The sequence below is a fragment of the Peromyscus californicus genome, unplaced genomic scaffold, assembly GCF_007827085.1.
Source record: "Peromyscus californicus insignis strain IS unplaced genomic scaffold, ASM782708v3 Scaffold_9__1_contigs__length_137607984, whole genome shotgun sequence".
Lineage (NCBI taxonomy): Eukaryota > Metazoa > Chordata > Mammalia > Rodentia > Cricetidae > Peromyscus > Peromyscus californicus.
The window spans coordinates 74,837,215-74,850,980 of record NW_026294617.1 but is presented as its reverse complement, the minus strand read 5'-3'; the positions used below and the strand labels follow the sequence as shown (position 1 = coordinate 74,850,980).

Below are 13,766 nucleotides of genomic sequence, written 5' to 3'. Positions count from 1 at the left end.
AAACAAAACAAAACAAATAAAAAGATTGCGTTCACTTCCTCAGATAGAAAACCTGTGCCAAACAAGCATGTGCAATTATGAAACTACATATTATGATCAGGCTTCGCTAATAGATTGATTTACCTATCACTTACTAACTTACCTATCAAAGATTTTTGAGACAAGGTCTTGCTGTGTAACTCAGGCTGGCCTGGAACTCCCTATATAGCTCAGGTTGACCGGTAACTCATAGCAATCCTCCTGCTTCAACCTCCAAAGTGGTGGGATTACAGGCATGTACCACCAGGCCCTATGGGTTTAGGTGATTTAAAAGCAGAAAAAAAAAAAAAAAACCACTGAAGAACAAGGAAGCCCATTCCTTAGTCATGATAGGGCCATAGACACCAAGAGCAGATGCGTATTTTAAGGAGGAAGTTCCCTTTTAGTCTATAGTTGCCAGCCTTCAAGTTAACACCCAAATCCCAAAGCTACTCTGGTTCTTATTTTAAGCCTTGGATTAAAAAAAAAAAACCGTATTGTGTGCTGGACATTTTCTAATATAATTTTTACTTCTTAGTTATCTGGATATTTCGGGGGCATTTTGAAGACATTTGATAGTAAGCCTCCTGAGGAGTTTTGGGAACCGTCTGGAAGAGCCCAGGAATTCTAGAGAATCTGTATATTATAAGGCCTCCCAGGAAAGTTCCAGAGCTGATGTAGTGTTGAGGAACTCCTTTTAACATTAAACATGTGCACACAGAACTTTTTCTCTTTGTCATTGACATCGGGAATTTAAATGCTGCTTGTGGCCCCGTCATTTCATCCTCCTGTGCTTTAAGTCCCCAACCGCAAGATTCCGGTAGGAGTAGCCATGATTCCCAGGTGCTGCCCACTTCGATCGTTTAACCCAAGTTCCAGCTTCAAACACTCGAGAGTTCAGCGCAGGTTTTCAGACTTGTCGTCGGAAGATTATCAGTTCAGGATGCAGGCAAGGGAATGACCGACTTCTGCGTCCGCCTTTTAACAGGTGCGTCAGTATGTCGTGCAGGTGATCTTCTCCGTGACTTTTGCATTTTCCTGCACCATGTTTGAGCTTATCATCTTTGAAATCTTGGGAGTTCTGAACAGCAGGTGAGTGCCAGTCCTACAGCCTTTCCCCAGAAGTGTGTGGCCTTTATTTACAGTAGACATGTCACCTGGATCTTATGGCAGAGAGGATCTACCGTGTGGCTACAGGCTAGCCCCAGGAGCTGCAGTGATCACTAAAAGTACAGCCACTTAGTAACAGGTTCAGCGAAGAAGTCTCCAGGGAAACGACCCTGACCATTAGCTCTTCAGAACCCACTGAGCGTGAGGCTACAAGGAGCCTCTGTCCTGGCTTCCCTCCTATCTGCTCTCTGTTTCTCAGACTCTATGACTGGATGTTAGCTGTGCCTCCCAACTTGACCACTACTTGAAAAGATCAAAACTCCTCAGCAGTTTGAGAACTTCAAGGAAGACTGATCTCTGGTTCTTAACTACCTTAGTTACTTTTACACATAGTCAGGTGGATTGAATGAAGAATGTTTTTGAAAATGTCATCTTAAAGTAATTCCTGGGGCTTGGTGGCAGAGCCATGACTCCCTACTTCCAGACTTGTTCTGTAATAATCCAGACCTTGTCTGGATGAGCTATGGAGAATGGACAAGTAATTTTTATGCTATTTGCTAAATTGCATTATCACAACATAGATGTTTTATTGCTCTCTGAATAGAATTTAGCAAACTTTTCTACTACGAAGGACCGGATAGTAAGTATTTCAGACTTTGTAAGCCATAGTGTATCTACCATAATCTTCAAATCTGCCATTATAAAGCAGAAGCAGCCATAGGCAGTATGTAAACAAACAGGTATAGCCCTGCCCCAGTGAAACATCCTTGTGAAAATTGCTAGGTGCAGGGTCCTAGTTTGCTGACCATAGATCTGAGCAGTAGTTGTGGTAAGAACATCACCTGCTGTTTGTAGTACACTGTGCCCAATGTACTACGTGCTCAACCTGTAACTCCTCGTTAATCCTGTACAGTTAGAAGCAGTCTTACTTTGGTGTGCATTTCTCATATTCTTTAGTTTATTTAGAGTGTAGGAATGAGCGCCCCTAAAATCTGGTTCTGCTTTGGGTTCATTTTTCAGGCTGGATTTGTTTAGGCTGAAACATTTCTGCACTTATACCTGTTTCTTTACACCAACATTTGGCCCAGCTGTGGACAGATATGTGGACCTTGATCACGTGGTCTATCTTGCATTCACTAGATTCAGAATAGCTTTCAGAAAAGAGTTTTGCCTCTGAATATGAGTTTTCCTGTGACTTACCTCTAAATAGAGGGTGTATGGCATCCAATTCAAATGCAGAGTATTGTTCGGATCCTTTTTTTTTTTTTTTTTCCAAAAGAACATCACTTTATTTTCTTCTCAAAAGACCAGCTAAAACATATGACTGGCTTTCCTTATGTGTATAAGTGTTTTATCTACATGCACGTCAAGTGTACCATGTGTATTCCTGGTACCCAGGTTAGCTAGAAGAGGGCATCAGATCTTCTGGCACTGGAGTTACAGGTGGTTTGCGAGCTACCATGTGGGTGCTGGAAACTGAACCCAGGTCCTCTGCAAGAACAGTAAGCACGGGGCTGGAGAGGTTGCTCAGCAGTTAAGAGCACTGACTGCTCTTCCAGAGGTCCTGAGTTCAATTCCCAGCAACCACATGGTAGCTCACAACCATCCATAATGACATCTGATGCCCTCTTGTGGTATGTAGGCAGAACACTATACATAATAAATAAATAAATCTTTAAAAAAAAAAAAAAAAGAACAGTAAGCACTCTTAACCACTGTGCATCTCTCTGGCCCTGTGGTTAACTTTTGATTGGCAGTACAAATAACACTTAGATTTCAAACCTGCTGCCTCCTAGCATGTTCCAGAAGCCAGCTGAAATACCATGTAGATCGCCTACAGGATATGCAGCTCCTTTGCCTCTCTAGATATTCTAGCTGGGTTGATTCAGAGAGCAAACAAACACATCTACACTAAATGACCTTCCCTGTAGGCTCACTGTCACGTACAGGTTCTTTGTTCCTGATGCCTGCCATTTATAACAAGGGAAAACGGTAAGGACGGCCCTCCGTAACTCGTGGAAGTCTCTTTGGGAAGGGTAGGATTCAGGACATTGTTAAGTGAAATCCTATGAAATCTGTGGGGACCTTTGTCTACTTTTATACTTTGCTCTCCTCTTTCCCTGTGGCACTGGGGACTGAACCTAGGGCCTCATCATGCTAAGTGACTACTCTGCCATGGAACTGTATTTTCTGCCAGTTGTATACTTCTTAACTGCGCTACTTTTACTACTGAGTTATAAGAGCTCTTTATGCATCTCAGAAAGAAATTCCTATTTAGATAGGTGGTTTGAAATAATTTTCTCCTGTTCTTGGGAAGGCTGTTCATTTTCAATAGTGTTCTATTGAGACCTGGCTAGCCTCAAACTCACAAAGATTCTCTTGAGTCTGCTTCCCAAGTGCTGGGAGTCCAGGTGCCCAGCTGTGTAACAGCCTAATTGGCTGAGTAGATGGGGCGTATTCATTGTGGGCTCCAAGAGCAGGGGCTCTTTGGAGTACAACAGAATGAGGGTAGCGGCCTTCCCTGCAAATGACTCTGATGTTGATTTCAGCTCCCGTTATTTCCACTGGAAAATGAACCTGTGTGTAATTCTGCTCATCCTGGTTTTCATGGTACCTTTCTACATTGGTTATTTTATCGTGAGTAACATCCAACTGTGTGAGTATTTGCCTTCTCTGTCAGCACATAGATTGGGGTGCATGCTGTTGTGAGGGATCACAGACAGCTTCATTCCTGAATTTCTTGTACACTGGTATCTGGGGACAGCACATAGATTGGGGTACATGCTGTTGTGAGGGATCACAGACAGCTTCATTCCTGAATTTCTTGTACACTGGTATCTGGGGACAGCACATAGATTGGGATGCATACTGTTATGAGGGATCACACACAGCTTCATCCCTGGATCTCTTGTACACTGGTATCTGGGGACAGCACAGCATCTTAAAAGTAGTGTAAAATGAGTTCTGTCTGGAAAGTGGATTGTGTCTCCTGCCAGACCTGCCTCTTCTGTAACGTCTCCTTAAGCTCAGTCCACGTTGTAATTTTAGCGACATTTCTCTAATGATTGAGGAGGATCTGGGGGTGAGTTGGGGGAGGAAAAAGAATATGATTAAAATATGAAATTTTCAAAGAATAAATGAAAACAATATTTATAAAAACTGAGTAAGAGAAGAAATTCTTAACTAAAATATAAAATTTCCTAATTACACACACACAAAAAGATTTTCTAATGGTGGTAAGAATGCTTTTGCAAAGAATTGTATAGTTCCATCATTTGCATGTTAATTACATAACTCATATTTGTAATAAGCTGTTTAGTATCTGCCTTCCCTGATAGTCTCGTTTCCCATCTCAGTACACAAACAGCGCCTGCTCTTTTCCTGTCTCTTATGGCTGACCTTTATGTACTTCTTCTGGAAGCTGGGAGATCCATTTCCCATACTCAGCCCAAAGCATGGTGAGTAGAGTGGGAATGGGAAGAAGGGTTTGATTTTCTAATTTAAAAAAAAAAATAACCTTTTAAACTTTGATTTTGGGAAATAGAGCAAGTTATTTCTCTCAAAAATATTTGACTTCAAAATAAAATTTTTCCTTCTTTCTAAGGGCATCAAGTGCTAGTTCAGCTACATAGGAATTGTAGAGCAGACATGAATGCCAGTCAACTTTCTGTTCCTGTAACAAGAGTTAATCAGCTTAAGACGCAGAAAGCTTTGTTTTGGCTCACAGTATTAGAGGTCAATCAGTGGTCAGTTGGCCTGTTGCTTTGGGTCTGTTGAGAGAAAGTGTGTTATGGTGAGAGCATGTGGCAAAGGAAGCGCCCTTCATGACAGCCAGGAGATACAGAAAAGGAAGAGGGGGTGCCTGGGTGTCACTGTTCTCCGCAAGAGCATGTCTTCCTGATAGGCCCTACCTTTTTTAGTTGTCTTGACACTTGTGGGTGGGTTTGCACATGCCAGGGTACTCACGTGGAGGTCAGAGGACATCTTTCGAGCGTCAGTTCTCTCTTTCTACCATGTGGCTCCAGGGATCAACTCAGTCGTTAGGCCTGGCAGCAAGTGCCCAGCCAGCCGCTCATCACCCTACACTGTTCATGTCTCACATGGGCATGCCAGTTTGTGAAACCTGCAAACATTTGAGCCTTAGTTTCAAGAAAGTCTGGGAATGCAAGAGCTTTGTGCTTTCCGGATCCCGTAGTACAGGAGGAAAAGCTGGAAAAGGACTGGAATGAATGCTAGTGAACCAGTGTCTGCACACCTCCCAATATCTTTCCATGTGTGCACATCACCCAGGAGCTTGGATCTGGGGAAGACACTTTTTCCTTCATTTGGTCAGAGGAAACATGTAGTTTCTAAAAGCACATGGCCATTTGGTGAGATGGCTTAGCAGGCACAGGCATCTGCTGCCGAGCCTGATGGCCTGAGTTCCGTCTCTGGGACGCACAGGGTGGAAGGAGAACACTATCTCCTACATGTCCCTAACCACATGTGTGCTGTGGTACGGGTGCATGCAAACAGATGGAAATCAACCAAGTGATGGAGGCATGTGTAGCGGAACTAATTATATTTAAAAATAAATAGCAATATCTGTTGCAGCATTTCAAATAATAAGCAAAGGCAAAATTCAGCAGCCTGTCATTAATCATTAAAAACATGCTCATCATCATCTGCCGGGCGGTGGTGGCGGCGCACGCCTTTAATCCCAGCACTCGGGAGGCAGAGCCAGGCGGATCTCTGTGAGTTCGAGGCCAGCCTGGGCTACCAAGTGAGTCCCAGGAAAGGCGCAAAACTACACAGAGAAACCCTGTCTCGAAAAACCAAAAAAAAAAAAAAAAAAAAAAAAAACATGCTCATCAGCTGGAGAGCCGTCTCAGAGGTTGGAAGCACTTGCTGCTCCTGCAGAGGGCCTGGATTGGTTCTCAGCAGCCATGTGATGATTCACAACCATCCGTAACTCCAGTTACAGGGGATTCAATGCTCTTCTGACCTCTGCAGGCACCAGGCATACACAAGGGCAAAATGCACATAATTAATAAATGAATCTAAAGCACACATTGTACGAGGCTTGTATAAGCTGCAGGTACTGGTCGATATTTTAAGTAATGTTGGCTTTCATGGCGCAGCTGGAAGCTCTGTGTGGATTGCCTGGCCTTGATGTCTTTTACTGTTTTTAGGGATCTTGTCCATAGAACAGCTCATCAGCCGGGTAGGCGTGATCGGGGTGACGCTCATGGCTCTGCTCTCCGGATTTGGTGCTGTCAACTGCCCGTACACATACATGTCCTACTTCCTTAGGTAATGCATACTTTGTTCTTTGCTTTTCACTGTTACTGGAATATGTGTGTCATGCCACATCTTTAATATTCACATATTAGATCTAGGACTGCTTTTTTATTCTCCTCTTCCTCTGTATCCATGGGTGTTTATCAGAAGCCTTTCTAACCAGTCACTTTCTTATTTCTTTTGAAAAAGCAACTTAGCAAGTAGCCCAAATTGGCCTTAAATTAGATTATCCAACTTCAACCCCCTGGACACTGGGATTCAGGCATGTGCCATCACATCTGGCTCCTTTATTAAGTGGTGAATTTGATGCCCCTTTGCTGATGCTATTTAAATGCACATTTCCAGTGAACAACACTGTCGACTTCTCCCAACTTCAGTAAATTGGTTCCTCCTTAACATCAAATAATAGAAGACATTGCCAATTTAAACATATTTTTAAAAATTTTTTGTATATGAGTGCCTGTGTGTATGTGTGTGCATTATATGTACACCTGGTGCCCACAGAGTCTAGGATGCTGCTCCAGAACTGGAGTTACAGACATTTGAGCCACCATGTAAGTGATAGGAACCCAGGTCCTTTGTAATAGTGGCCAGTACTCTTTTTATTTTTTTTTTTAAATCTCCCAGGTTGGTTTGTTTGTTTGTTTTCCAGGTTTTGTTTTGGTATTAGTGTTGTTTTTTGAGACAGGGTTTCTCTACGTAGCCCTGGCTGCCCTGGAACTCGCTCTGTAGATCAGGCAGGTCTTAAACTTAGAGATCCAGCTGCCTCTTCCTCCTGAGTGCTGGGATTAAAGGCGCGCGCCACCACTGCCTGGCCAGTGCTCTTAACCCCAGGCTATCTCTCTAGCCATTAAACATATTTTAAATGTGTCTGGGTCAAAGCTAAGAAAGACTGTGAGGGCTTGGGGTACCCTCTACCGCTTAGGACAACAGGAAAATTAGCTATAAGAAGCAACAGTACAAGCATTGTAGCTTAGTGGAGTCATTTTAATATTTCCTGGAAAACAGACAGGCCCTTGAGCTGTTGAGTAACGATTGGGGTTCATGTTTCACCAGATGGTTTGTTTGCATGATGCCCACGGGTGGGACCCCAGAGCATCGCTAAGGTCTTGCTCATTGCAGGAACGTGACTGACACGGACATCCTGGCGCTGGAGCGGCGGCTGCTGCAGACCATGGACATGATCATAAGCAAAAAGAAAAGGTGAGGCGGGCACACCGTGGTCACGGTAAAGAGCTGAGGGCTGTCTTTTACTCGTTTTCATTTTAGGGTCATGCACCACCGAAGACATGATCTCGCCTTAGATGAGGAAAATTCTCAAGTTCTGCTTTCTGAATTTCAACATTTCCCTTTGGATCAACTGTTAGAGTAATGTTTGATATCTGGAGGATTTTTTTATTGTTTTTCACTCCTTTATTTAGTGTCACTGTGCAGAGGACGAGGACAGGGCGACGAGGACAGGCACTTTAAGGCTGTTGTCCTACAGTTTTGCAAACCTTCCCTTGCTTGATTTGGATTTTTTTTGCTTGTTTTTCTCCAACTCCTCTAAGTCTTCTAGCCGTTGTTGTTTTTGTTTCTGTTACAATGTTTCCCGTGTACCCATAGAGAAGGCGGTGTGTTTCCCGTGTACCCATAGAGAAGGCAGTATGTTTCCCGTGTATCCCGATAGAGAAGGCAGTATGTTTCCCGTGTACCCTGATAGAGGAGACAGTATGTTTCCCGTGTACCCTGATAGAGGAGACAGTATGTTTCCCGTGTACCCTGATAGAGGAGACAGTATGTTTCCCGTGTACCCTGATAGAGGAGACAGTATGTTTCCCGTGTACCCTGATAGAGGAGACAGTATGTTTTCACGTGTACCCATTGAGAAGGCAGTATGTTTTCATGTGTACCCATAGAGAAGGCAGTATGTTTCCCGTGTACCCAATAGAGAAGACGGTGTGTTTCCCGTGTACCCCCATAGAGAAGGCAGTATGTTTCCCATGTACCCCGATAGAGGAGACGGTATGTTTCCCGTGTACCCCGATAGAGAAGGCAGTATGTTTTCCCATGTACCCCGATAGAGAAGGCAGTATGTTTTCCCTTGTACCCCGATAGAGAAGGCGGTATGTTTCCCGTGTACCCCAATAGAGAAGGCGGTATGATTCCCATGTACCCCGAGAGAGAAGACGGTATGTTTCCCGTGTACCCCAATAGAGAAGGCGGTATGATTCCCATGTACCCCGATAGAGAAGGCAGTATGTTTCCCGTGTACCCCATAGAAAAGAAGACAGAATGTTTCCCGTGTACCCCGATAGAGAAGGCAGTGACAGAGCAGAGGAGTCCACCCACGGCCAGCCTGGGGAGCCTGGGCGTTCACTGAGATCACTCACAGGAGCAGGAGTGACTCTGGCAGTTACTCACCGAGAAGCCTACCCAGTGTGGGTCACACCTCATGAAGTTCTAACAGTGGACCCCAATCCTGCAGCCTCAAGGCACTTCTCTGCCAAAGAGCGTCCATCTGCCTCCCTCTCCCTCTTTCTCTCTCTCTCTCCCTCCCTCCCTCCCTCCAGTCATTCAGCATTTCTGTAAACTGTAGGAGGGACTTCTTTTTTTTTTTTTTTTTTTTTGGTTTTTCGAGACAGGGTTCCCCTGTGTAGCTTTGGAGCCTTTCCTGGAACTCACTCTATAGCCCAGGCTGGCCTCGAACTCACAGAGATCCGCCTGCCTCTGCCCCCCGAGTGCTGGGATTAAAGGCGTGCGCCACCACCGCCCGGCCGGAGGGACTTCTTTGAGTCTTGTGTCTGCTGAATTATAGGAGCTCTGAGACCCTTCCTTCTACAATGGAATGTTTCAGTCTGAGAGGAAAAAAAAAGCAAAACACCAAAAAGCTACATAAAATTTACCCAGGAAAGTACTTCTACCATACATGTTTTCAAAGTGGCATGTTTGTAAAAATCTCTATCACAGTGGGCCTGCAAAGCTCTCTGAAATCAAACTATCTGCATTTGACTCTTTTGTCATACCTTATAATGTGACTTCCTCGTATGTAAAAAAATGAAGAAATAAGCCAAGTGTGTTGGCACACGCCTGTAACCCCAGCACTTGAGAGGCAGAGGCAGGAAGATCAAGAGGTCAGAGCCTGCAAAGTGTATAGTGCACACAGACAGCATGGCAGAATCCTGTCACACACACCAGAAAGGAGATGGCAGTCAGTGCCTTCAGACTCATGCAGCCTCTGAGAAGAGTGGGTCACACCTCACAGACAAACGCTGAGCTTATTAATAATCTAGAATAATCACTTGGTTTCCATAAGTGCACTTTTTTTTATCTTTGGGAAACAGTCTCTGCTAGACACTCTCCCACACATTCATGAAGCTTCTTAGTCTGCTGTCTTTATTAGAGCTGTTATCCACATAGGACCAGTAGTAAGTTTTGAGCTGACAAGTAGTTTTGTATTTCATATCCCTCCCTTCAGCACATTTCTACAGTCACACATATCTGCCAGAGCAAGTCTCCATCCAAAACTCTTTACTCAGTTGTGAAGAAATGAGACTGTGAGCATTTCAGCAGACAAAATAGGATGTGTAAAGAGGGAGGAAAGACAGGCTGCAGGCAGGGAAAAAGTGTTTGAGAAAAGACTTTACGAAAGGAAAGACTTCCAGAGTTCACATTAAAAACAGCAGCACAATCAGAATGTGGGCAAACATCTGGATGGCACGGGGCAAGACTTTACGAAAGGAAAGACTTCTAGAGTTCACATTAAAAACAGCAGCACAATCAGAATGTGGGCAAACATCTGGATGGCACAGGGTCGTGGAAAGACACTCACCATGGTGGCAGTGACGTAGCAGTAGCCACTGTGGACATCAGGTAAAGCCACAGTAAGGTTACTGCAGTTAGGATGACTCAAAACTTGGTGACAGTGGGCTGGAGACTGTGATTATGTAGAACCCATGCTCAATTCCCATCACCTCCTCAGACAGCTTATAACCCTACACCTCCAGCTCCAGGGTATCTGACACCTGGACCACAGATCCACTCACATGCACAGACACACACATACAGATTCACTCACATGCACAGACACACAGATCCACTCACATGCACAGCACACACATACACACAGATCCACTCACATGCACAGACACACACATGTGTTTTTGATGGTGATAACACAACATGCTAGTTGGCAAGGATGCAGCAAACAGGACTTACATAAGTTACTAGTGCAAATGTGGTGTGGTAGAGTAACTAGGATACAGTATAGCTCTCCTATAAAAACTAAATATTCCAGTATCCAAGTCCAGAAATTGTACCAGGTGTTCATGCGAAGAAATAAAACATCATGCTCACACAAAATTGAATACAGCAGTGTTTTTAGCGGTTTTATTCGTAGAAGCCCAAACTAGAGATAACTTTTCATGGATGAATGGTTAAGAACACTCGTACAGCCATACTGTGGAATGCTATTTAGAAATAAAAATGAGGGCTGGAGAGATGGCTCAGCGTTTAAGAGCACTGGCTGTTCTTCCAGAGGTCCTGAGTTCAGTTCCCAGCAACCACATGGTGGCTCACAACCATCCGTAATGAAATCTAGTGCCCTCTTCTGGCCTGCAGGTGTATATGCAGACAGAACACTGTATACATAATAAATAAATAAATCTTAAAAAAAAAGAAAGAAAGAAAGAAAAATGAACAAACTACTAATGCACAACAACCTGAGCAAACCTACAGAACCTTTTGCTTAATAGAAAGCAGGCCACCATTCACCATATAGGGATAAACACTGTTTGATCCTAATCATATGCACATTCTGAAAATGACAGAACCGAAGAACTTGAGGACAAATTAGTCACTACCAGAGGTGGAGGGAAGGGTGGTAGGTGAGTTGTGGGTTATCCAAGGGCCAAATGAAGTCCTTTTAGTGATACAGATGTTGTATTCAGAAGTATTTGAATGTCAATGTCTTGTTGCAGGAGAGTGGAAATCTGGGTGTACGTGAACTCTCTATTCTTAAAGCCATATATGAGTTACACTATCTCTAAAATTCAGAGTTCTAATGGGCCGCTGAGATGGTTCAGCAAGTAAACCTGGTGATGGGAGTTCCATCCTCATATGCACATGCTTCGAGGATACACACACACGGACACACACACACACACACACACACACAATAATAATAATTTTTTTTAGATAAGGTAATGGCTGAACTAGAAATGGGAACCATCAAACAATAGGGCACCGTGTTTAAAGTAGGGTAGAAGTTTGCATCAGCAACATGTGTGCTAAGATGGGAATGGGACAGATTAGCATGGCCCCTGCACAAGGATAGCACGAAATTTCGTGAAGTGTTTCATGTTCTTTAAGAGCGGAGTAGACAGTTTTCAGACTCTTCTCGTTCATGCGTCCGCTAGCCCTCAGCCACCTGCTTGTGGTCTGTATTAAGAATTTTTAAACGGCAGCCAACCAATAGCAAAGAGCTTTCTTCTTGTTCCAAGATGGCCTTAGGAAGAAGAGGCAGTAGGAAAGCCGAAGGTAGAAATGGCTACAGTGCTTGTGTGCCTGTTTGAATACATTGTAAAAGTGCATCTCAGAAAGTTTGATACTGTTCATCTTTTCTTCTTAAATACATGTTTATTTTTGTCTGCAACTTATTTGCCAAGAGCAAAACTGGGTTAGAATTAGGTGATTAAAATCAAAAGTGAAAGTGAATTGTCTAAAACTGGGGGCACTTGTCTATGTACAGCTAGCTTTCGCTTCTGGTTATTCTGTTTGTCTGTCTGCTGAGAGTGCACAGCATGGATCTCTCACCTTCACATGGGCAGGCAGCCAGTGCCGCGCCACAGCCTTTAGGTGTTGACAAGGACAGTAGAAATGGCTTCTGTGCTCTCTTTCAACTACCCTGCCATAATCCCAGGTGTTGAGCCCAAGGAAACTATGGACTGCATAGCAGAGCGCCTCATCATATGCTTGTCCCACGTTCCCATTAGTAACTGACCGAATCGTGGACTTGAGCCTTTTCTTGGTTCCTTTTCATGTCTTCCCAACATGCCGAGTTACAGGGAATATGTCAGGAAAGGCAGAAACTCAAGCTTGGGGCTGTTTCATTCTTCCAGTATCCAGCCAGAGCTCACTGAGGAAGAAACTTTCAGCAGCCATTGTTGTGAATGACCTTCTAACTGGTGCTTTAAAAATTCAGCCCACAGAAATGCCACCTAGCCCTTGGTCCCCTGGTGCTTTTTGTAGGAGTCCCAGACATGAAGCCAATGCTGCTGCTTCCTCTTAGCCATTTTTATCTCTTGTCACCAGAAGTGTCCACCTTGAATTTCTCTGTAGCCTGCTCTTCTGTCTGCACTGGATTCGCCCTGGTTGATCTTAGGCCCATTGTACTCTTCAGATAATCATTTGTATGTTTTCTAAGTTCACAGGGGCCTTGTTCTTAATACCTCTGAGTAGATAGAACTTGCCAGCAGCTGTCACTGGGCCACTGAGTCCCCACAGACAGGGCCGGGGGTCGGGGGTGGAAGGAGGGTATCATTTTGTCGCTTTATCCCGCGGTGGCTGGGGGACAGCCGTGGAAGGAGGTGGACTCGGGGAGTCAGGAGTCCTGTTGATGTGCTCTTCTTTCTCCTTCCTGTCTTCCACTTGGCCTTGTGTCCTCCTCTGTGCCTGCTTCTCTAGCTAGATTTATTAGCTACTTGGTTTGTTTTTCGATGATTTTAACATATGGCGGGGATGAGGTTGACTGTTAGTGATTCATCTTCACAACCATCCAGAATAAGGAAGTAAACTGTAGGACTCTCAGCTTTCAAGTGGCAGAGCCAGTCCTGAGATTTATTGCCTACTCCACACTCTGTGCCCCCGGACCAGGCCACGTCACCTCTGGGAGTGTCTTCTCCCTCATAACTCCTGAACAGTGTTGACACCGCTGTGACTCGGGAAGGTGGAGGGATGAAGCTGAGGCCCACTTCTTTGCTCAGACTTCTGTTTTCTTTATCTCAGGATGGCCGTGGCACGGAGAACCATGTTCCAGAGGGGGGAGGTGCAGAACAAGCCATCAGGACTCTGGGGCGTGCTGAAGAGCGTGACCGCATCATCTGCAGGAAGTGAAAGTATCCTTTATCCCGTACTCTGGACCAGGGGCAGGAATAAAGTAGTGCTGGGTTAGTCCCCTCTAGGGTGCCTTGACTGCACCAGGGTCCAGACTGGCCCGCACTGGGCATAGGAAGTACAGTGGGTACATCATCTTCCTACACTTGTCGTTAACCACAGCGGCATTGTCTCTGAGCTGGAAGAACCTGTAAGGTCATTCTTTCCACTTAACAGATGAGAAAATAGGCCCAAAGGTGAAGTCACACTGTGGTTTGTGGCAAATG

At 44.6% G+C, this 13,766-nt stretch overlaps 1 protein-coding gene and 1 pseudogene across 2 annotated transcripts in view; both read left to right on the top strand.

Moving 5' to 3' along the window:
* Window positions 1–13,766, top strand: part of Gpr89a (G protein-coupled receptor 89A) — a 38,114-nt gene that overhangs the window by 12,223 nt on the left and 12,125 nt on the right. For both annotated transcript variants that reach the window (XM_052730363.1, XM_052730364.1), the window contains 6 exons: window positions 1,007–1,110; window positions 3,678–3,784; window positions 4,485–4,586; window positions 6,300–6,420; window positions 7,531–7,611; window positions 13,393–13,502. In XM_052730363.1, the coding sequence (XP_052586323.1) occupies window positions 1,007–1,110; window positions 3,678–3,784; window positions 4,485–4,586; window positions 6,300–6,420; window positions 7,531–7,611; window positions 13,393–13,502 (625 nt within the window). The remainder of the gene's footprint in view (window positions 1–1,006; window positions 1,111–3,677; window positions 3,785–4,484; window positions 4,587–6,299; window positions 6,421–7,530; window positions 7,612–13,392; window positions 13,503–13,766) is intronic.
* On the top strand, window positions 11,654–11,753 carry LOC128106781 (uncharacterized; annotated as a pseudogene).